Source organism: Alternaria dauci, chromosome 3 (assembly GCF_042100115.1).
Source record: "Alternaria dauci strain A2016 chromosome 3, whole genome shotgun sequence".
Classification (NCBI taxonomy): domain Eukaryota; kingdom Fungi; phylum Ascomycota; class Dothideomycetes; order Pleosporales; family Pleosporaceae; genus Alternaria; species Alternaria dauci.
In genome coordinates, this window is record NC_091274.1 from 2,271,939 (window position 1) to 2,292,181 (window position 20,243).

The 20,243-nt window shown below is 51.5% G+C and overlaps 4 protein-coding genes across 4 annotated transcripts; 2 read left to right on the forward strand and 2 right to left on the reverse strand.

Moving 5' to 3' along the window:
- Positions 1-1,920: 1,920 nt before the first annotated feature.
- On the reverse strand, positions 1,921-3,432 carry ACET3X_004396 (uncharacterized protein). Its single transcript, XM_069450596.1, has 2 exons — positions 3,181-3,432; positions 1,921-3,114 (listed from the first exon to the last, which is right to left on the reverse strand). The coding sequence occupies exons 1-2, from the start codon at positions 3,219-3,221 to the stop codon at positions 2,202-2,204; spliced, it is 954 nt and encodes a 317-aa protein (XP_069308374.1). The 5' UTR covers positions 3,222-3,432; the 3' UTR covers positions 1,921-2,201.
- An 831-nt stretch (positions 3,433-4,263) lies between these two features.
- ACET3X_004397 (uncharacterized protein) lies at positions 4,264-7,006 on the forward strand (the record flags this gene model as incomplete). Its single annotated transcript, XM_069450597.1, has 2 exons — positions 4,264-5,868; positions 6,013-7,006. Exons 1-2 carry the CDS (start codon positions 5,522-5,524, stop codon positions 7,004-7,006), a joined length of 1,341 nt encoding a protein of 446 aa, XP_069308375.1. The 5' UTR covers positions 4,264-5,521.
- A 228-nt stretch (positions 7,007-7,234) lies between these two features.
- ACET3X_004398 (uncharacterized protein) lies at positions 7,235-10,438 on the reverse strand. The gene is made up of 4 exons (XM_069450598.1): positions 10,052-10,438; positions 7,947-10,001; positions 7,691-7,887; positions 7,235-7,640 (listed from the first exon to the last, which is right to left on the reverse strand). Exons 1-4 carry the CDS (start codon positions 10,356-10,358, stop codon positions 7,389-7,391), a joined length of 2,811 nt encoding a protein of 936 aa, XP_069308376.1. The 5' UTR covers positions 10,359-10,438; the 3' UTR covers positions 7,235-7,388.
- Positions 10,439-10,581: 143 nt separating this feature from the next.
- Positions 10,582-20,060, forward strand: ACET3X_004399 (uncharacterized protein). Its single transcript, XM_069450599.1, has 3 exons — positions 10,582-12,335; positions 12,546-13,483; positions 13,532-20,060. The coding sequence occupies exons 1-3, from the start codon at positions 12,269-12,271 to the stop codon at positions 19,868-19,870; spliced, it is 7,344 nt and encodes a 2,447-aa protein (XP_069308377.1). The 5' UTR covers positions 10,582-12,268; the 3' UTR covers positions 19,871-20,060.
- Positions 20,061-20,243: the final 183 nt, after the last annotated feature.

The following is a 20,243-nucleotide window of genomic DNA, read 5'->3' on the forward strand; positions in this document are numbered from 1 at the left end:
ACACTGGCCAAGCGTCTAAGGACATCGAGTAGGAGAGGTCATCGGTCCAGCCACGCTGCTTTGAAGAGGGGGCGTAAAGTCAAACATCCCAGCGTCGATCATTCAACCTTGCCAACTTAGCGTAACAGGCTCGAATGTACCAGCTACAAAAACGCGGGATTCCAAAATTGGAAAAAGTCATGGTTACATGGTCGTCGCCATGTCAGCCTATGCTTGAAGTAGAAAGTGCTGGTATGGCCGCTTTTTGATACCATTACGAATTGGCCGTCGCCTCAGATATCCTTCAAACCCAGTCGTAACCAAGCTCGATCCTCTTGTCCATCGCTCACTTCTCTACCGACACAGCCAACGAGAGGCTGCGGCCACGTTACCTTCACTTGATGGGCTTACAACTACTCGTTTGCTAACTTGGACCCCGTTGGCTTCCCGGCATCTTGATATCAGCTATCGCATCCACTGACTATCTGAGCTTCACACCACAATATCTTGCTTCCAAGGCGCAGTGCTCGAGCATTGACTTGTTTGCTCCTTCTAGAGCGCTGAACGTGGCTTGATTTACAGCTTTCCCGAATCAAATCTGTATTGCCCATAGTTTACCACCCCACGTTTCCGCATACTGCTATGTATATCAATTGCCCCGTATAATGGGTGCCGTCACAAGACCACCTCTTTTTGGTACAACAATATCACTCCAATTGCATACTGTCCTTCACTGTTGAGACAATACTGTCTTCCTGCAGACTGCTCCAAGTTCCCACCAATTAAGACACCACCATATTGCTCTTCACCAAGTATGACTCGAGCTCCACGGCGCTCGACCAAGACCAACCGGTTAGGTCCTGTTGCAATTGCCGTTGACAACGGTATGCCTTCTCCATCATTCAAGGACACGTTGATGCTAATTGTTCAGCACATACGGCACCGAGCCGCCGACCTATAACATCGTGCTTGTATCATCGCTCGATACTTCAACTTCAGGCCACGTCAAACACACTCGCAGATATGCATCCCATGGATCGCTTCCTTGCTGCGCCTTCATCACATCATCCCGTCGCGTTCACAAAAACTTTCATCGTGGGTACTGCAGCTTCGGACGGATGTACATGCACCTCGAGCTCATCTGGTACACTGGGGTCATTGTCCTGAAACACCATCGTTGAGTATAACACTCTCGCAGGCTACCAACAGAGGTTGGACACTGTATGACGCTGTACGGTGGTCACAAAGAAGGCTTTTAACAGGGCAAACTAAGAGGCAGGATACATAGGCATGAATCCTATGATGGTGTGTTGTAGTTGATCAAACGCTTGGGTGCATGTACGAATAGAAGGATGTTTTGTCATAGAACTCAAACGTCAGCTCGCATATTGGCTGATCAGCGCGCACCATACCTAGGCATCCACAAGTAGAAAGTGTGCCAATTTTTTTGCATGATTAGACTCAATTCCTGTAAACCGTTGCAGATCCTACCTGAAAAGACGTGGCGCGGAAAGATGCAATTGAGAGCCAAGTGGAGTGCTGCTGTCGGGTAACCTACCTAAGTACCTCACTTCCCTGATCCTTGGCTTCGCGGCTTTTCGCTTTTGCAGAATCAGCTATCATCTACAGCTTTATATCACCTACCACAACAGGAAGTAGAGTGCCATGTGAGCTATCCGCGCACAGCCCAGCCGCTAAGCGTCCGCGAAAAATAGCTTTCACGAGAAGCACCGCTTTCGACAGCTGTTTCAGACATGCCTAATGTGGTAACAGCGAAGATGTGCTGCTCACATGCCACCGCTTTCAATGGATTTCTGATATTACCAGAACAGGCAATAAATTCTGTGATCGCGACAAAAATGCTCTCAGGTTTTTTTTGCAGTCGACGAACGTCGTGTTGCATTACCGCAATAAGTATTTCAGGACAGGCATATTCTCAATCGTCGTAAAATTTGAGTACGGAATTGGGCAGTGTTTGATGAAGAAATACAGCTGGACTTGGTGGTCGTGGTGGGAAGTACAATGAACAGAAGGCTGCTAGGACCAACGGAGCTACGAACCTGCCTCTTTATGAAGGCGCAGAAGTGTGAGCTTTCCAAAAGTTGGTGCGAAATTGGGAGAGAAGATGTTAGTTGCTGATTCAGGGAAAAGTTTGACATCTACCGCATAACGTGGTTCGTGTACGTATCTAGGGTATCTCAAGGTCAGCCAAAATGCGCAAACTAAGTCTGCGTCTCCTTCTTTGCAGCCATCATCTGACGATATGTATCAATCATCTTCTGACGCTCCTCGCCCAGCGCCTCTCTCTTGCTTAGACTGCCGGCTGATTTGGGCACGTTTCCAACCTTGGCACCCGCTCCATTCTTGACCTTGAAGATCTCCCTCGGTACTTTGTCAAACGTTGGCGGCGCATGCACAATATCGTGTAGGCCCTTGCGTTCCTCTCTCTTCTTCTTCAGAGCTTCCCACTCATCTTCGCTACCATGGTCTACCTCGCCCGCCAGCAGTTTGCGCTTGTTTTTCTTTGCCTTCTTCTTCTTGCCGTTCACTGTTCTTGTAGATTCTATATCGGCTGTCTTGTCCTCCCACATGGCGTCCAGCTCGTCTTGTTCCTCTTCAGCCAGTTCCCTGGCCTCCTGCTCCTTCTCTCGTATCCTGGCTTCTTCTTCCCTCCACCCCTTCTGTAGTCGCTTGAGGTGCCGCTCGTGCTTGGTGACCCTGTGATCGCTGAGACCTGCAATCTTCTTGCCGTTCTTGCTTATGCCTGACAAGGGCAACGCTGCATCGACTCGTGCGCGGAACTCTTGCATTGACTCTCCGGGTTGTATCTTCAGCACATCCTTTGATTGCGCCTGCTCTTCGCTCTTGTTGTTTGCAACTTCCTTTTCCAGGTTTTCGGCTGCCTCCTGTTTCTTCTGCTTCTTGGTCTTCACCATGCCATCATCGAGACCGGAGCGCTTCTTTGCTCCGCCCTTGGAGAAGGCCATGAGCCGTTGGAAGGCTTTGGGTGTGTCGTCCGCGCCGTAGCCATCGATCTGGTTCACCTTGCGCTTCTTGCCTTTGGGTGCTGTGCTGAAGGTGCGCGCTTTGCCGACAGGGAGAGGAGCGGCGTGAACATCGGGCGGAAGATTGAACCTGTTGGCAACGGGTCAGATTACAGTCCACGCACGGTTAGACTTGCGAAAATACGTGGTGACGTACTGCGACTCGTCCTTTTCCACGGCCCTGTGTTTGTGAGGCATAATGGGTATTGGCTGTAGTGCTGAATCCGAGCGACGATGCGGCGATGTCAATGTCGCAAAAAAGTTACGGAGACGCGACAGGGATGGTTGGGGAAGTGGGGCTTGGATATCTTGGCACTGGGTGCACGAGGAGCCAGGCTTCACCCCACCATTTTTGCTTTCCGAGTTGCCGTGCGAGACACTATGGGACGAGGCATAGCATACCGAGCTGGAGCTTGACGTTACTTAGAATGCCCGGATTACCGCCTCATGTGCGAGCCACAGACTATGGCGCAGGCTCGGACTACAGTGCCCGTGCGCGGGTTAAGCCACTTCGCGGGTCAAGCCACTTTTTACTAGTAAAAATAGTAAAAAAGTACTTTTTAAAAGCTAAATATCTAAGTAACTATAAGAGATAAATAAAAACTTTATATATATATATATAACGTATAGGATATAGCTTAGCTAGAAGGGCACTAAGGTCCTAATATAATTACTTCTCTTATTATCTCTATAGATAAGGAACTTACTCTTAACCTATACTTTATACGTAAGAAGACTAGTAAGAATTATTATTATTACTTTCCCTAGTATACTAGGGGAATATAGAGCTATCTCTTACTATTCTTTTATAGTATAAAGTAAATACTATTACCTATAACTACCTCTTATATAATAATGTACGGGTGTTGGAGTGTATGAAGATACTAATATCTTAGTGTTGAAGTTTTATCCTCTGCACAGCTGGTAAGGCGCTCGCAAGTAGGTAGTAGATAGAAGTAATTAATTGTTGTAAGAAGAGTAGTAAGTGTATCTTATACTATTAAAAGAAGAACTTATAAAAGATGATATGAAGGATCTATAGTAGTTGAGTCTAAAGCCTCTGTAGGTCGATAGATAGGTAGATCGATAGGTGTGTCCATAGGTGTCGATGATGATTGATGGTGTGGATGATGATCCCTAAAAAGAATGGAGAGGGAAGAGTACTTATAGTGAAGCCCTCTTACTCACTCTGTGCACCGGCACAATAATCCTAAAGGTTAATTAGAGATAGCTTAGATTATCCTTTAGTCTAAGGTTTAGGGGTTTAGTCTAAGCGTTATTTAGACGCGTTAACTGTAAACTGTACGCCTTACGCACATAACTAAGATACTATTAAGGAATAAGCTGATTAGGCTTTAGCCTATTATAAGCTCTATAACTTTAGTATTTAGCTTTTTTAAAAATAACATAAGGTTAAAGAGTTAATCTTTATATAAAAGTCTAAAAAGTAAATTTTCCTACTACAAAGTGGCTCGACCCGCGCATAGGCACTATAGAGTGCCCGAAAAACATACCCGCACCACGGTGGACACTGGAACGCAGTAAGCTCCGAAGGAGACGCGCAACACGCAGACTATCACTTCCGGGAATATGACGCTATGAAAACCAGATGTAATGTTTCGCAATGATGGCAATATCTGGGCCCCAGTACGACGCCTTCGGACCGATGTCGTTACCACCGCACGTCTAGGGAGGTGCAACGTGGGAAGGCTCTATCGATACCAGTCCACCGTCGCTCATTCAAATACACCACTAAGTGCGCAAGTTCAACAACGTGCTCTGTAGAAGCGCCGCTCTTTTTGGTCATCTGCTGAGACCTTCACCTGCTACTCTGCTAGCCTCTACCCGTCCTCCTTCCACCTGCAGCCAATCATCACCGCAGGTTGTGTTGCGTGCCCGAGTTCGCTCACCTAACCGTGCACCACTTCTCGAACGTAGCTGGGCGCTGGGGCTGTCTCAAAGGCTTGCATGTCGATAGCCCGCACTCTATCTTCGCGGTTTGCGACTCGTTTCGCAGGTGGACTGGCCCGTCACGCTTTGTCTTGCGATAAATAGCGTCGGGCCCCAATTGTTCTCGACTGCTCCAAGGTCTCTCTCCCTCAACCAAGCGGTATTTTGAATCCCCAGACGTATACCCGGAAAAACTGGACCCTGCGTTTGCGCGACTTTGTGCACTGAACCGCGGAGGTGCATCGCGCCAGTCTAGCCTCCCCCAACCCCAAGGACGGGACAATAGCCACTTGGCCAGTCTGGATCGCCAATCTACAACTCGTGGCGTTTGCGAGCGACGGTCGAAGGGGAAGGTGTCTTAGACAGCGTGTGCCTTGGTGTCGAGCTGTAACCTTCAGCAAAGACCTCTCCAACATCTTAATCTCTCATCGCAACCTCCGACAACAAGCCCACTGCACATATCGATATTGCTTGCACGTGCCCTACCTCTCAGACCCTAGGATCGTGGTCGTGCCAAATCACCGCCTGCAATTGGCTCGTGCCTGAGGATGGCCGCCGAAACACCCTTCTCCCCCACCATCCAGCCTCTGCTACGCATCTCTATCGACTTGGAGGCTCCCTTCGATCCAAAATCATCCCATGTCTCCTTGCGTCAACTAGAAGATGGCGACATCTCCGTCTTCGGTTCCGATGATGAGGAATTAGGTTCGCGGCCCGGGTTCTGGCGACGGCTAAAAATGAGCATTAGGAGGCGGAATGGGAAGTCGCGGGTCGACGAGGGCTTTGGACGTGTGAGGCTACCGGATGAAAAGACGCAACCGAAGAAATATCGGTTGAAGAAGAAACATGCCGCTAAAGCCTGTGTGATAATACCACTGCTGGTCCTCATCTTCTTGTAAGTGCCCGTCAGACATTAGCTTCCGCCGGTTCCGGTGCGAGATATCCTGTCAGCCTCTCATTCGACAGCCACCCGGCATTCGTGCAGCTGTCATCCTGTCATGTTCTCCAGGAAGAAGCATCGGTATGCTGACTCTTTTAGTGGTATTCTACACATTGTCAATGTGTTCCTGGGCTATCTGCCTACCTTCTTGGATGATCATATAGTCTCTTCGTTCGATTGGAGTCAACTCGACAAGTCGACTCTGTTGGACGTCACGCGCGACGTTACTCCGGTCCAATGCCACTCGCATAATGACTACTGGCGCCGAGTTCCACTATACGACGCCCTGCGCTGGGGTTGCACAGGCGTCGAAGCTGACGTCTGGCTATTCGACGAAGAGGTGTACGTTGGCCACAACACCAACGCCTTGACGCGGGATGGTACCTTCACGTCGATGTATGTCGATCCTCTAGTAAGGATGCTGGACCACAGAAACGAGCTCAGAAACTTTGCGACTACACCCAGCGCCAAGAATGGTGTTTTTATCACCGAGCCTGCGCAGACCTTGGTCCTGCTTGTAGACTTCAAGAACAACGGCCATGACATCTTCCCTGTAGTATCGCAACAGCTCACCGCGCTACGTGAGAGGGGCTACCTGACCTACTTCGACGGCAACACCACCATCGAGGGCGCCATCACCGTCGTGGCAACCGGTAATGCGCCTTTTGATCTCATCACCGCAAACTCTACCTACCGCGACATCTTCTTCGACGCCCCTCTAGACAAGCTCGAGGAAGGCACTTCGGTTGGCCAGCGCGGCGGTCAAGGTACGGTCGGCACCACCCCTAGCTCGCACTTTGACAGCACAAACTCGTACTACGCCTCGGTCAACTTTGGCAAATCAATCGGTACGTTGTGGTTCGGTCGGATCACGGAGACCCAGGTCCTCAAGATCCGAGCGCAAATCAAGAGTGCAAAGGACAGGGGCTTGCAGGCGAGGTACTGGAGCGCGCCCAAGTTTCCGATCGGACTCCGGAACAGAGTATGGGAGCTACTTATTGAAGAGGGTGTGGGCTATCTAAATGGAGATGACCTGCAAGGCATGACAAGGTTAGATTGGGGGGTGCGGCGACACTGGGGCTTGATCGGTTGATTGACAACGCCGTGAAGGAAGACGAGGAAATGAGAGCGGAGATGATGGTATGATTTATGTGGCATGTACGGCGTTACGAGGAGCATCTTTTCTTGGCTTGTGGCATCGTAGCTCTTGATGGAATATGCTGAAGATACCCGATAGATGAGATAACAATACCATCTTTCTTACACATCAGATATTCATACGTGGGTATTTTATTGATCATGAGAGCATAACCAAGAATCATGTATACGTATCCAACAGGAGCCCCCCAATAGAGTAGCGAAGTCGTTGTCATCCACATCAACAAAGAAGCTGCTTTTTCGCTTCACAGCAACGCCAATAGCGCCATACAGTCTATACCCAGCAAGAAGCCTTGCCCCTCCGTCATCTCTGGCATCTAAAACATACTCCAGCCCTTCTTCCTTCGCTCATCCCGCTCATACCTGTCATCTCGGCCGCGGCCCATCATGCGCTTCTCTCTTTGTTCCAGTTGGCGTAGACCCTCCATCTCCTTGAGCACATGTTCGAGGAGATCCTTGCGGCGTACAACGTCGAGATGGCGCTTGATCTTGGGGTCTTCTTTGGCGAAGCGGTCGATTTCTTCTTGGGAGAGGCCACGACCTAGACGGGCATCGAGTTCACGTGGGAACTATGGTATTGTTAGCAACGGTGGTGTAGGCAAGGAAGGTACTGGCTTACAATGTAGTAGAACTTGCTTAACAGCTCAGCGTCAAGGAAAAGGTCAGCAGTTGTCGTCAGCTTGTCGGCGACGGCATCGAGGAAGACTTCTGGGCAGTGATATTTGTTCTTCTTAGTGGCGCATTGCTTGCTCTTGATAGCCATCAGGCGTAGTTTGAGCACATCGATACGGTCGCGGAGGAAGACCGCTTCCCGACCTGTAATGTTGTTAGTTTCAGATACAAGCAAGCTTGTGCTGCAGACAAAATAGACATACCCTTAGCAAGAAGAGCGGAGCTGAAGCCACCAGCGCCACCGACCCCGTCGCCTTCCAGGACAACTTGCCCACTACGTACGCGATCGATGAATGACATTACGTCCCGGACTCTCTTGCGGCCGCCGACCTGTTCTTCAAGTTGCTTAACGGCAGCTTCAACAGTTTTTAGCTCATCCTTGAGAACAGCGGTGACATTCTCGCGACCCTTTGCCCACTCGTTATCCTCAACCTCAATGCGGTATTTATAGGGCTTGATGCAAATCTCCAACTCATCAGAGATGTCATAGGAAAGATCTTTGAGGATGGAGGTTGAGGCATCAGTGATGGCTTGTCGGGCGAATGGATGAGCTGCAAAGCGAGAGTTGGTGATGAGGCGGTCAATGTGTGCCTGAAGTGCGCTTGCGACTACGTTGGTTGCCAGACGCCCAACGCCCGCCTTGGTAAGCGCGGCGCTCGAGCTGTCGAGCTTAATCTGCCAAATCTGATCTTCTCCATCGATATCGGCTTTGGCCAGATTTGTAAGAGGATCAGTCTCGGGGAAGGGAACGCTGAGATCATCGAAAGGTCTGTTCCAGTAGCGCTGTGCAAGCAGATTAAGTACTTGCTGGTCGAGCTCATGCTTCAGCAAGTCACGGACTTGCTGGCGACCGAATTGCTCAGTGAAGCCACGGAAGGAGTGCTTGAAAGCATCTAATGACTCTGCCAGGTATGACTCTGCGCTGATAGGTCGCTCGTTGTATTGAACTTTGAACTCGTACCGTGCATCTTCAAGCTCCCTCTGGATAGCTTCGCTTGTTGTCTTGAGGCTGCTAGCCATTGTCTGTTCGAGCACGTGCATGAGCTTCTTCTTGAGATTCTGAGTGCCAAGAGCGAGCTCTGCTCCTTCTTTGAACTCGGGATGTGAGCCAAAATATGCTTTTTCATTCTTCGTAATCGCGTTCGTGATGTTGCCGTTGCCGCGACTGAAGAGCTTGGAGCCACCAGCGCCGGCCGGTACCCGGCAAACGACACCGACGTATCCCAGACGCAAGGCATACTTCTGATCGTTGAGCAGACTGGCACCACGCTCAGCATCTACAAGGTCCATCTTTGTAATGACGCCGATAGTCCTCTCGCCCCGGGGGTCCATCCTTCGGGACGCTCGCAGTGCGGTGCTGTTGGCCAGATCCACGTCGGCAGCCGAGATGGCGAGAATGACGTTGGGTGCCTTGATGTATTTCTCGCAAAGCTGCGAGATCTTCTCCTTCAGCTGTGGGGGCTGGTCTCGGCCAACGACTTGGATGTAGCCGGGAAGATCGATCAACGAGAGATCGGGAACGTTGGGAGAGTAGACGCGCAGTTGGATAGGATCGTCAGACACACAATCGCTCGCCGGCACAGCCAAGTTCAGGTCTGTCAGTGTCTTCTGTACCTGACTGAAGTCTGTGACCTTTCCCAGGCCGAGGGCAGGGAACTCGCAGTACTCGGCGTGTGCCTCGGGCGTGTTGACGAGGGTGAGTTCGATGGGTCGTCGTGTGACCATGTTGTGTCCCTTTGGCAAGAACTCGTGGCCGACAATGGCTTCCAGGACCGAACTCTTTCCAGACGATTGTGATCCGATGACGACGATGGACGGCAGGGTAAGGGAGTCGGACTGTCCTACAGTCTGCAGAAGGCCGCGGATCTCGATCATCTTCTTGGTGAGCATCATCATCTGGTCGTCTCTTGCAATCTTCTCCGCCTGCGGCCTGTCCTCGTCGTCTTCCTGGGCATAGCCAAACGCGGCTGCTGTTGATGTGCCGGCAGCAGCAGCTCCAGCACCACCGTACTTTGGGTTTTCTGGGCCACCGCCACTGCCGTTGCCGTTGCCGCCTCCTGCATCACCAGATTCGCCCTTGGCAAGCAATCGCTGGAGCCACTCGGGAGCCTTTACACCCTCGAATTCATCCTTGGTCGACTTGAAGCCCTTTTCTAGCTGGTCGAAGAAGCCGTTGGCCGTGCTGAGTGCGCCGCCCGCGAATTCGGTCGCGCCGTCTTTGGTTCGGTGGAAGAGATCAAGTGCGAATGTGCCCGCCTCTGTTGCGGTGTTAGCTTCCCCATGCAGATGGCTCCTCATGGATACGTACGGCCAGCTTGGTACTGGATATAGGAAACCCCTGCGACGACAGCCCCTCCGGCAGCGGCGCCCACGGTCGCAAACTTGCCCACCAGCTTTGGTATCACCCTGGCAAAAGAGATGGACCGCGTGGCGGGGATGTTGTGCAGCGCGTAGCTGCCGAGCGGCCACGGTCGCCGCTTCACCAGTCGCAGGCCGGCTTCATTGCGGAGGAGTCCACCGGCGGGGAGCGAGTGCGTCGTGTAGAAGCGTGGAGTGAGCAGCGGTGAGCGGCGTGCGATAGTGGAAAGGCGGCCCGCGACGAGCCTGCCGCTCATATTGACGACAAAAAGACCACGTGAGGTCTTTGGTGTAGCATAGGATCAGACGGGCCAGGTGGCTGCGAGGGTGAGTACGAGCCTTGGAGGTGCGGCTATGCACGTCACCCATCGACTTTTGGTAGGTACGCGGTTGGCGGCCATGGCCCAAGCACCGCGGCGTGGGGCTGCAGCCAACATGGACAACACATGCAGCACCACGGCGTCGAGACACGACATGTGACAATTGTTAATTTTTTCCATTCTTTTTTTTTATTCGACAGATCTACGTCGAAGCGGGTATCATTGCTCCGTAGCCTCACTTTAGACACAGAGTCGCTCTTTCCCCAAATGCATCCAACAGCGACCCTTCCTCCTTGATCATATCCCTTAGCCAGTTCCTTGACCCTTCCACTTCCCTACTTGCGAACTTGACCAAAACGAACCCCCTCACGTTTGCAGCACTCCATACCAGGCCATCAACCCCCTCCCTCTGCTGCCTCTCGTGTCGCCTCTGCTCGTGTGCTTCAAGTTTGGGCTGCACCACGTCGCCCCAGTTTCTTCCTCCGATACGCGGTAGTGCCTCGAACTCGTCTAGAAAGAACTTGGCTACTGACGAGAAGATCGGTCCGCGAACGATCAGAGTGCCAAAGACGGAGTAGTTGTCCATACGAGAGGCGAGTGGCATCCCTGTCTTGCCATGCTTGTCCAGAATGAGATTGTCTCGCAGGAGTAGTCTCCTCTTCCCTGCGTCATCTACAGTCCACACCTCGTTCCGGCTCCTGTATTCATATATATCCCAATTTTCTCCCCGTGCTGAACGGCCACTTGTCACCCAGTCACAAACGCACAGATTACCCTGCTCTTGTTCCAAGTGATAGACCTGAGACTGAGAGAAGGCTGTGTGTGCAAAGGGTTGCACTGGATCTGGGAGATATACCAACGCAGAATTCTGTTTGAGGTATACGTTCATATGCTGTCGAGAGACTAGGTCCGGACTAGGGGTTTTGAAGATCTTAGTCGAACCTTGAGTCAACAGTATCAGACGTGTACTACTGTCTAGTCTGACGTCCAAGTCTATGCTGTCCCCAGCAACTATCCCCCCACCATATGTCAACAGGAAGACTGTGTGAATGAGGCAGGGTACTGCTGCTGTGGTATCGCGATCCGCTTCTCTGCCATAGTTTGGTGGTGCCAGCGCATCTGGAGCAACTAGCTTGAGGGGATACTGGTAGGACACGGTTCGAAGGACAGGCTTGTCCGGAGGAAGTATCTCGAGGATGATGGATCCATGGCCGGGTTTCGATGTGGATGTGCCGAAGGGAGAGATGAAGGACATGACGGAGTGTTATCGGAGCTTGAAAATGTTCATCTTCTACAATTTCTGGCTCTGAACATATACCGCGGACTACCTAGACAACAGCGTTATGAATGCGGCCGAGCCATAGAGGGCGCGGATGTAGATGCGCTTGACTGAACAGCGGTTCTCTGCGTCGAAGACGGGACGATAGCCATGAGATAAGCGCACTTACCACATTGATTAGCGTGCGCGCGGACCGCTCTGCCAAGACGCGACGCGGGGCAGAATTCTCCCTCTCTTAGGCGCCTTTCTGCAGCCCCCAACCCCGCCAAAGCAGCCAGAGAATCAACTGATTTGACAGTAGTCTTTTTGCACGCGTTCGAAACTCGCCATCAACAGCTTGTCTCAACTGCTGCAAGAGCGCGCTAGAATTTTTGCTATCCTCGATACCAACTTTCGCGATCCAAAGCGCCCCCACTATCAGCTGCAGCCAGTCACATCTCCATCTCACCTTAGCATTCCCGCATTGCGCGTTCGAATCGCCGCCTCGCCATTTTTTGACATGCCTTAAGCGCGTTTCGTTGCATTCGCATCACGCTACCCGAGACAAAGGGGGACGCGTGAGAGCACCATGGCGACGGGTTACGACAAGCTCTTGGAATTTCTGCTGTCAGAAATTGCACTCCGCGGCGTACAAGGTAGGCATGACTCGTTGCGCGTATACTCGTTGCTTCCATCCGCGCACTGGCCCGTCTCCGCAACTCGACATCGTCAATTCTCACGAGCTACAACGCAATTTGGCTCGGAAGTGAGATGATTGTGCCCGCGTCATTTTGACTGCTGCACTGCTCGTAGCCTTGCTCTTTTGAAATCAATCTACCACTTTCTGTGTGCTAACGCGTCTACAGGTGCTAGCAGCGCAGACTTTCGTCACTTCATTGATGTCTTCTACGACCAGGCCGTCGACAACCACGAGCCTGCAATCAGCGGGAATGGCAAAAATGATGTCTCATCAGCTGGACTTGGCCGCGCCTTCTATGAGCGTCTGTGGCAATGGCTCACTGATCATCCCGATATTCGCATAGTCTACCAGCATGAGGTTCGTCACTTCACTCTTTCTGAGTTTGAAGCAGCTGAGCTACACGAGACCGGTACGATCGGAGAGGCGCATCCAACAAACCTAGACCAGCTATCCAACAACACAGTCGGGACGGCAATGCGGCCTTCCAAAGCTCTATGTAGCCTGAAAGACTCCCTGCGCCAACGCATCCTCGAAAACGGGTACGACCAGAAAGAACTTGTGGCTCGGTCGTCTGGCCCGACAGCTCATACACCCGTACCAAGGCCAATTCGCAACTTACCAAGCAAACCGTCCCGCACCGTGGAAGCCTTCGATGAACCTGACTCTAGCATTACTGCCCCTCGCTTGTATGCCAGTCAAAGCAGAGTATGGCAGGCACTGACAGGTCACGGTATCGACTTGAAGAAGGTTCCCAGCATGGAATTCGTGTTACTTTCTCTCATTGCTGCTCGCGGAGCGGCGGGTATCACGCAACCTGAATTGATCAATATTAGCGGTCAAGACAAGAGGTCTGTCCCTAAGCGGACAGACGAGTTGGCTCGCAAAAACTACATCGCCAAGATTTCTGTTCAGTCAAACAAAATGCGCACAAGTCTCTGCATCCATGCCAAGTTTGTTTCTCAGAACACCTTCATCAAGTCTAGTGCTATGGAAGACGTGTATCAAGAGGACGGCACGTTTGTGGTCAGGAACTTCGCTCAGTTGTTGTACAACGTTGTTGGCCAAGGCGGCATTGTACCCACGCGGTCAATCAGGGAAAAGCTTGTAAGTTCGTTATCTCAATGCATTTTTGTTGGTTCTGACATCGAGTAGGAGGTTCCCATGTCTCGTTGGAATAAGCGAGCTACCCAGGGCGCACTCATCCGACTCGATCAGAGCGGAATGATCAAGCGACGTAGAGTTCTCAAAAAGGCTTCTTCCGACAAGTGGATCACTTGCATTCAGGTGCTGCGCGAGCCCCAGGAGGAGGACCTCAAGAACCTTGGCTTCCGGCGCGTAGCTGAGCTTCCGAGTGACTCGGTCGACGAGCTTCCAGATGAAGATATCAATGGCGAATCGTTGTTGAAGGATCTCGATGCTGATATGCCAGACGACGCCAACGCCAATGCGGACAATCATGTCGATGCCAAGTCAGTTGCCAATAATACCGATAGCATTCCCCCTCAGTGGATACCCGACCGCTTTCTCCCTAATATTATCTTTAATGCCACGGCTCTGGGCGGTGCTCAAGGCTGGGATGCTGAAGCTCTGCGCAACCGAATCGTTGGGCCTTTCTGGAGGCGTCCGATCGAGTCATATTTAGTCCGTGTGACGTGCGACTGGGAGAAGACACAACCTATTCATCTACGCCACTTGGCGGTCATTCGAGATGCGGGCACTACCAAGCCTAAAAAGTATATCCACTACCTCTACCGTACACACGAGAATTTCCAGAAAGCTGTCGATGCGAAGATAGCTGTCTGGGAGGGTGTTGTAGTGTCTCAGGAACCTGGGCAGAGTTTGGTTGACCAGCTTGTCCTGGATGCGTGGGGGTTTCCAACTATCAGTGCGGAAGATTTGGTTGGGGAGACTGGTTCGGCAACCCTATCTGAGGCGGGTTCAGCCATTGTAAAACCGCGGAAGAATGGTCCACGATGGGATAACGCAGTGGCCGAGGAGGCCGGCTACAAGAAACTCGCGACATCCGTTTTGAAAGTCAAAACACCAGGCCAAACCAAGAGACAGAAAGTCGCCAAAGAGAAGCCGGTTCGGGTTCCGAAAGCCCCCAAAACTTCTAGAAAACGCCCGACTATCATGCTGACACCTGAGGAGAAGACATCGCTAGGGCTTGATGCAGATGCCCGGTTGAGCAAAAGCGTCCAGGCCCAAATACTTGCCCATCGCCAGAAAACAGGTGATCCGTCTTCTCTACCTGATGCGGTCGTGAATAATCGAGCAAAGCGTCAACTATCTCAGCCACTGCTGACAACAGAAGAGCGGTTGGCACTAGGATTGGCAGCCAAAGGACGTTTGGGCATCGCGACAGAGAATAAGATTCGGGCAAAACGCGGACTTCCCCAGCTGGTGAAGAAAGAGAAGAAGCAAGGGACAAAAGCGACAAACGAACCTGCTGTTCTCAGCAAGTCGCAGAGAATAGCTTTGGGTTGGACAGATCATGGTCGTTTACCGCAAGCGATCATAGAAGGCTTACGCCAAGAGCGCGAAGACGGTGTTCCTATGAAAGATTCAAAGGTCATTGCGAGTTGGGATGCGGAAATGAAGCGCAGGAAAGAGGAGACCGACAAGAAAAAAGGCGCCAAATCTATCCCGAAGCAAACTGTCCCAACAGAAGATCACGATGTATCTATGGAGAATCCGGACGCCGAATACGTGCCTGATCCTGCCATAGCGGAACCCGAGGCTGCGATAATGTCGTCCAACATCATTGCAGGTAAGCGAAGGGCGGAAGACTCCGTCATCACTCCAAAAACATCAAAGAGGCGACGCAACAAAGAGACTGTATCACACAGGTCAAGTTCGAGGTCTATAGCATCAATGTCTCCCTCGCCCATTGATGCTACAAGTCCACTGGAAGAAGATCCTTCAGTAGTCCGTCCAGATGAAAATTGTGCCAATGATACGAACCAATTGACATCAGCCCAAGCCACTCATTCTGTCCTGGCAACACCTCCGCCAGCAAGAGATTCGATCATCCCAAGCGTAGAAGCCAAGCAGTCTCCGAGAGACATGACAACGAAGATATATGTTCAACCCGATACATCGAAACTGGACGCCCATGCTCGAATAACCTTCGATCAGTACGAGCAACGACGCTCTCCAGGTCTCTTCCTCAATCCGTATATGAAGCAGAAGGTTGCTCGAGGTCGACCACGTAAGGCTCTAATGGCCACTTTCAAGCTACCGCATCTAGCAGACCTTGAATGGTTTACATCGGAGTTGGTTCAAGAGCAGGCCGTAGATCGAGTTGATTATACTGCATCTCTTGAAGTTGGGCGAACCGTGGTTGCTCAGCCGAGCGACAACATGGTTGTGTCGCATCAGGATCTTCTATCCGGAGCACCTCCCGAGCCGCAGGCACAGGTGCAGTCACTGGTTAATTCGGAGGCTTCTGAATCACGAAAAACGCCTTTGGCCGAAACACGGTCGCAATCTTCATTGCAGCCCCAGTCACCGGGCGTCACAGAGCCACAGGAGGGTGTTTTAGATAAAGAAGTACCATCTCGCTCCACCAAAAGTTCAACCTTGTCAGAGAATGAAGCATCGCAAGCTGGCAACGAGGTTAGCAGGGCAGAGCTGTTTTCGTCAGGACCAGGGTCGACTATTACTGAGGATGACGACGCCAAACCGGCAACAGCTGCAAGCGCCACGATCGTTGAAGAGCAAGGCAACACTTGTCCTGAAGTTGTACTGAGGTCATCACCACCGAAAGTCTCACTAACACCACGCATGGTGGGCGGCTGGGCTCCCATCAATGCGTCTGAGCGGTCCCGTACGACACCTTATCAGAGCCCTTACACTGCCAGTGTAGGCTCGGAAGCTCTTCTGTCACCAGATACTCCGACGAGCAACCAGATCGGCGAAGAACCAGCTGCCAGCACCGCTGAACCGCCGATTCCTACTTCTGAGGCTGACAATCCTGCTCCCCATTCGGACGCCTATCATAGCGTCATTGTAGAGACCCCAGCACCTAGTGTTCCGGGCACCAAGCCCAGGAGAGCACAGACCGGTGGTATCACAGGAACTCAGCGCGCGTTGAGGCAAAAGCTCATCGAGAAGATCATCGACACATGCCATGGTGTGTTCCCTGGCGGTGGTGAGATGGCAAGACCATTTCTCACGCTTTGGAAGAGGACGTATCCAAATATCGCGGAGCCTTCGATTAGCACTATTACCGAAACACTCAGAAATATGTCTGCAGACCCGCGATTTAAGCTGAAGCACTGGACATTTGCTTCACAGCACAAGAACATGCCAGGTACTGCGACCAGAAGGATGTATACGCGGGCACATCTGAACGAAAGAAGCCCTGAAGTCCTGAAATTGGCGCACAACATGGCACAATACTCTCAGCAAAAAGACAACGTTCACCGTGTATCAGAGAAGTCACTCTTGTATTACCCAGAGGAGATCCGCGATCTGATTGGCGAGGTTGTATCATACCAACCAATCCAAGCTGCTCCCAAGGACGAGAGCATCATTCTCAATCAGCTGAATCCTGAGCTTGAGAAGCAGATCACTGAAGCCAAACTCCGAAAGCGTAGCATATGGCAGAAACAGAAGAGGCTGGAAGCCAAGGCTCGCAAGGCTCAGAATGCGCAGGTGGAACAAGTGTCTTCTAAGCAGACTCGTGACAGTAACGGTGCACCGCGTACAAAACGGGCACGACTTGCTAGCTTGAACGATAAAAGCAAGAAGCTGCGTCGGGCTCCTCTATATGCTGCTAGCATGGGAGCTTTTGACGAAGACTCCGACGACGTGGCAGATAACGAACCTGCCGCAAAATCTGGACAGATTCCGCTTATCTGGACTCGACCCATCGTCGCGCCTGTTCCAGAACGCGAACAAATTTCCGATGAGGAGCCGCCTGAAGATGATGAGAGCGACGACGAAGCGACTGACTGGGTCGCGCAACAGGCGCAAAGTATAGCTGCGAACGAACAGATTCCGTTGTCTGTGACCCAGCCCATCGCCGAGGAATCTTCTAGCAATGTGACTGCTGCGGAGTCTGATTCTACCAAGGCTAAAACCAGCACTCTTTCGGCTTCTGGTGAGAAGTCTGCGGATGAATCTGTTGTTGTGAAGAAGGACAAGAAGCGCGTACGTATCGTAGCTCCGCGCGATCAGTCATCCAGGAAGAGGGCCCGTATTGCCACAGGAAAATCTATGACAGCGCAGGATGCGGAATCAGCTTACCACTCTGATACGGATAATGATGCACGATCAGCTTCGGATATAGACGACGAGTCTGAGGGCAGTGACAACGCTGTACATTCCAAGACGAAGAAGCGAAAGATGAGAAACTTCGGTGGACGACAACGAGGCAAGCTAGGTCCTCCTCCAACCCTATTGGAACGCCTTACTGGTCTGACTGGTGATCCGAACGACCCGATATATCAGCCTCCACAGCGTTTACATAGACCTGATAAACCATCTCGGTCATGGAGCGAGCAGAAGAGGGTACGAGTTAACAGGTTCAAGAAGGAACGACAGTATGCCCAGGCTACGGACTCGTTGGATGATTTCAAAAAGCTTTTCTATACTTTTGTCGTTGTTTCTTCTCTGTCCGGAGAAGACGGGCAGATCGATTGGAGACTCTTCAAGAGGATATACGACGGCGACAGGTTCTTCGATCTGGCGAAGGCTAAAAAGCTTTGGAGCTGGATGCAGAAGCACATGTCTGAGCAAGTTTCTGAGCTTACTACCACCTTCCAGTCGCTCTACCTCGAAGCGTACGAAACCGGCAAAGTCGCAGCTATAGAGAATCCTGAGACGCACGATTGGGCGGGTCTGGTACGATGGGCCATGCGGAAGTGTGCCTATCCAGATCTTCCTCTCCCCATCTTGAGACAGGCACTGCAACAATTCACTGTTGATGAATCAAAATACGATATTTTGGATCGGGTGCTATGGTACAAAGCTGCGACGGCAGATCGAACGAGGACAATGCTTCAGCTACAGCAGTCTTTTACCGCTCCACTTCATCGATCGCGTCGAGCAGTCTGGTCATCTGACGACAAGCTTCTTAAGGCACGATCATGGATTCGTGCGAACACAGCTACACCTCAGGCACTGTATGACGCGAACTTGGCGCATGAGAAGTTCAAGGACATTGGTGAGAATGTACTTGTCAACGTTGTGGGTGACCTTGTAGACAAGCAGCATCTCAGGATGCGCAAGCTCAAACGTCTCCTACCTGGCCGCAACTACAACTTCACGCAAGCCCTAGCGAAGAAGTACACACGCTTGTTCCAGCTCGATGACTTTATGAACGCCGTCAAAGTCAAGAAAAAGATGGATGCTGCATTCGCAGACGATGATCCAAAGCAGAGGTTTTACAACATGTCACGTTGCGAGGAAGATGGCGCTTTTGCAGCAATCATGACTATGATGAACGAGGGAATAGTCAAGCTCGCTCCTCAGTTGCCGTCCGTCAACAACGAATTCGACGCCTCGCTCCCAAAGCTGTCCGTTTGGGGCTTTTGCGAAGGCGGTTACAACCACCGAGCTATAGACAGAAGTCGTTTGTTTTGGGACATTCATGTTGTGCCGACGGCAAACTACAAGTTTGGCAACCCATTGCAACCGCTGTCGACTCCGCTCTCGCCCAGGGATGATGAGCCTGTGGTCTGGCCGGCTCTCCCTGAGCCGCCTCTTCCCGGCAAACACGATGCCGGCGCGCTACTACCTATTTGGAGCAGTATTGACGGCCAATCCGTTACATGGCCGTGGTGGTACCGGGTCCTGAACTTGGTGCTGCAGCCCTTGATCTTCTTAGCTGGTGCAACTGTTTCAGACATTCACTCCCATTGTCCCGAGCATACGACGGAGCTTTTCGAAATTCAGCTTGTCTTAGACTGGCTTGAGTCCATCAAGGCAGTCACCAAGACGGTCGGCGGCGGTTACATCACCCTTCCCGGCTTTTGGGCTGCATTCGGTGACCAGCTGCGTGATACGGAAGACGACTGGTTTGGTGAACATGTCAAGCGTAAAGCGAAGAACCATGAAAAGCAGCGTTGGCGTGTCGACTATAATTTGAGGCACTCAACGCTGCATGCGCGCAAGGCAACAGGCGCTGATGCTGCTCCTGCTGAGGAAGGTGATGTGAATGTTCAGGAAGTGGATGCTGTGGAGACGAGCACGAGCCGCGCGATTCTCAAGAACCCGAAACAACAGTATAGGATCATGCATCAAGCTCTCAGCTCTGAGAAATCTCACGCAGAGAAGAACCGGTCGAATACTAGCTCCACTCACGCCTCTGCTACCCCACAACCCGAACAGGTCCCTACTCCAGACCCTACGGCAAGCAATTCTCACACTCCCGAGGCGACGACCACGCCAAGTGAGGATATGGAGATGGGAGACACGGGCATGGACGCTGAAGGCGAAGAAGATATCGATGCGGAAGGCGAGATTGACGATAGCATGTATTGACAGGAGGACGGATGATGCGTGTGAGGTAGTGTGGTGGACCTAGTGAGGTTGTTTGTTTCCCCAAAAGTTTTCCTTTTTACATGCATAGCGAGGGGCGCACCGTAGAGTGATACCATGATCTGGGAGAGGGCGCATATACCAAAGATCCTGTAAAATAATCAGACATGTATTAGTAACGCGCAAAGCGATAATATCAGTGGGACTTTTCAAGCGTGGTCTACATGAACAAGTCGGTCACATGAAGTGCAGCGTGTTTGATTTATGTGCAACTGAACGATGTACTTCGAGCTTGATGTAAGAATTAGATGTCGAGATGCTGTAAATTGCATTGAGTATTCAAATGTCGCCAGTGCGATACTCTCGCCTATAATAT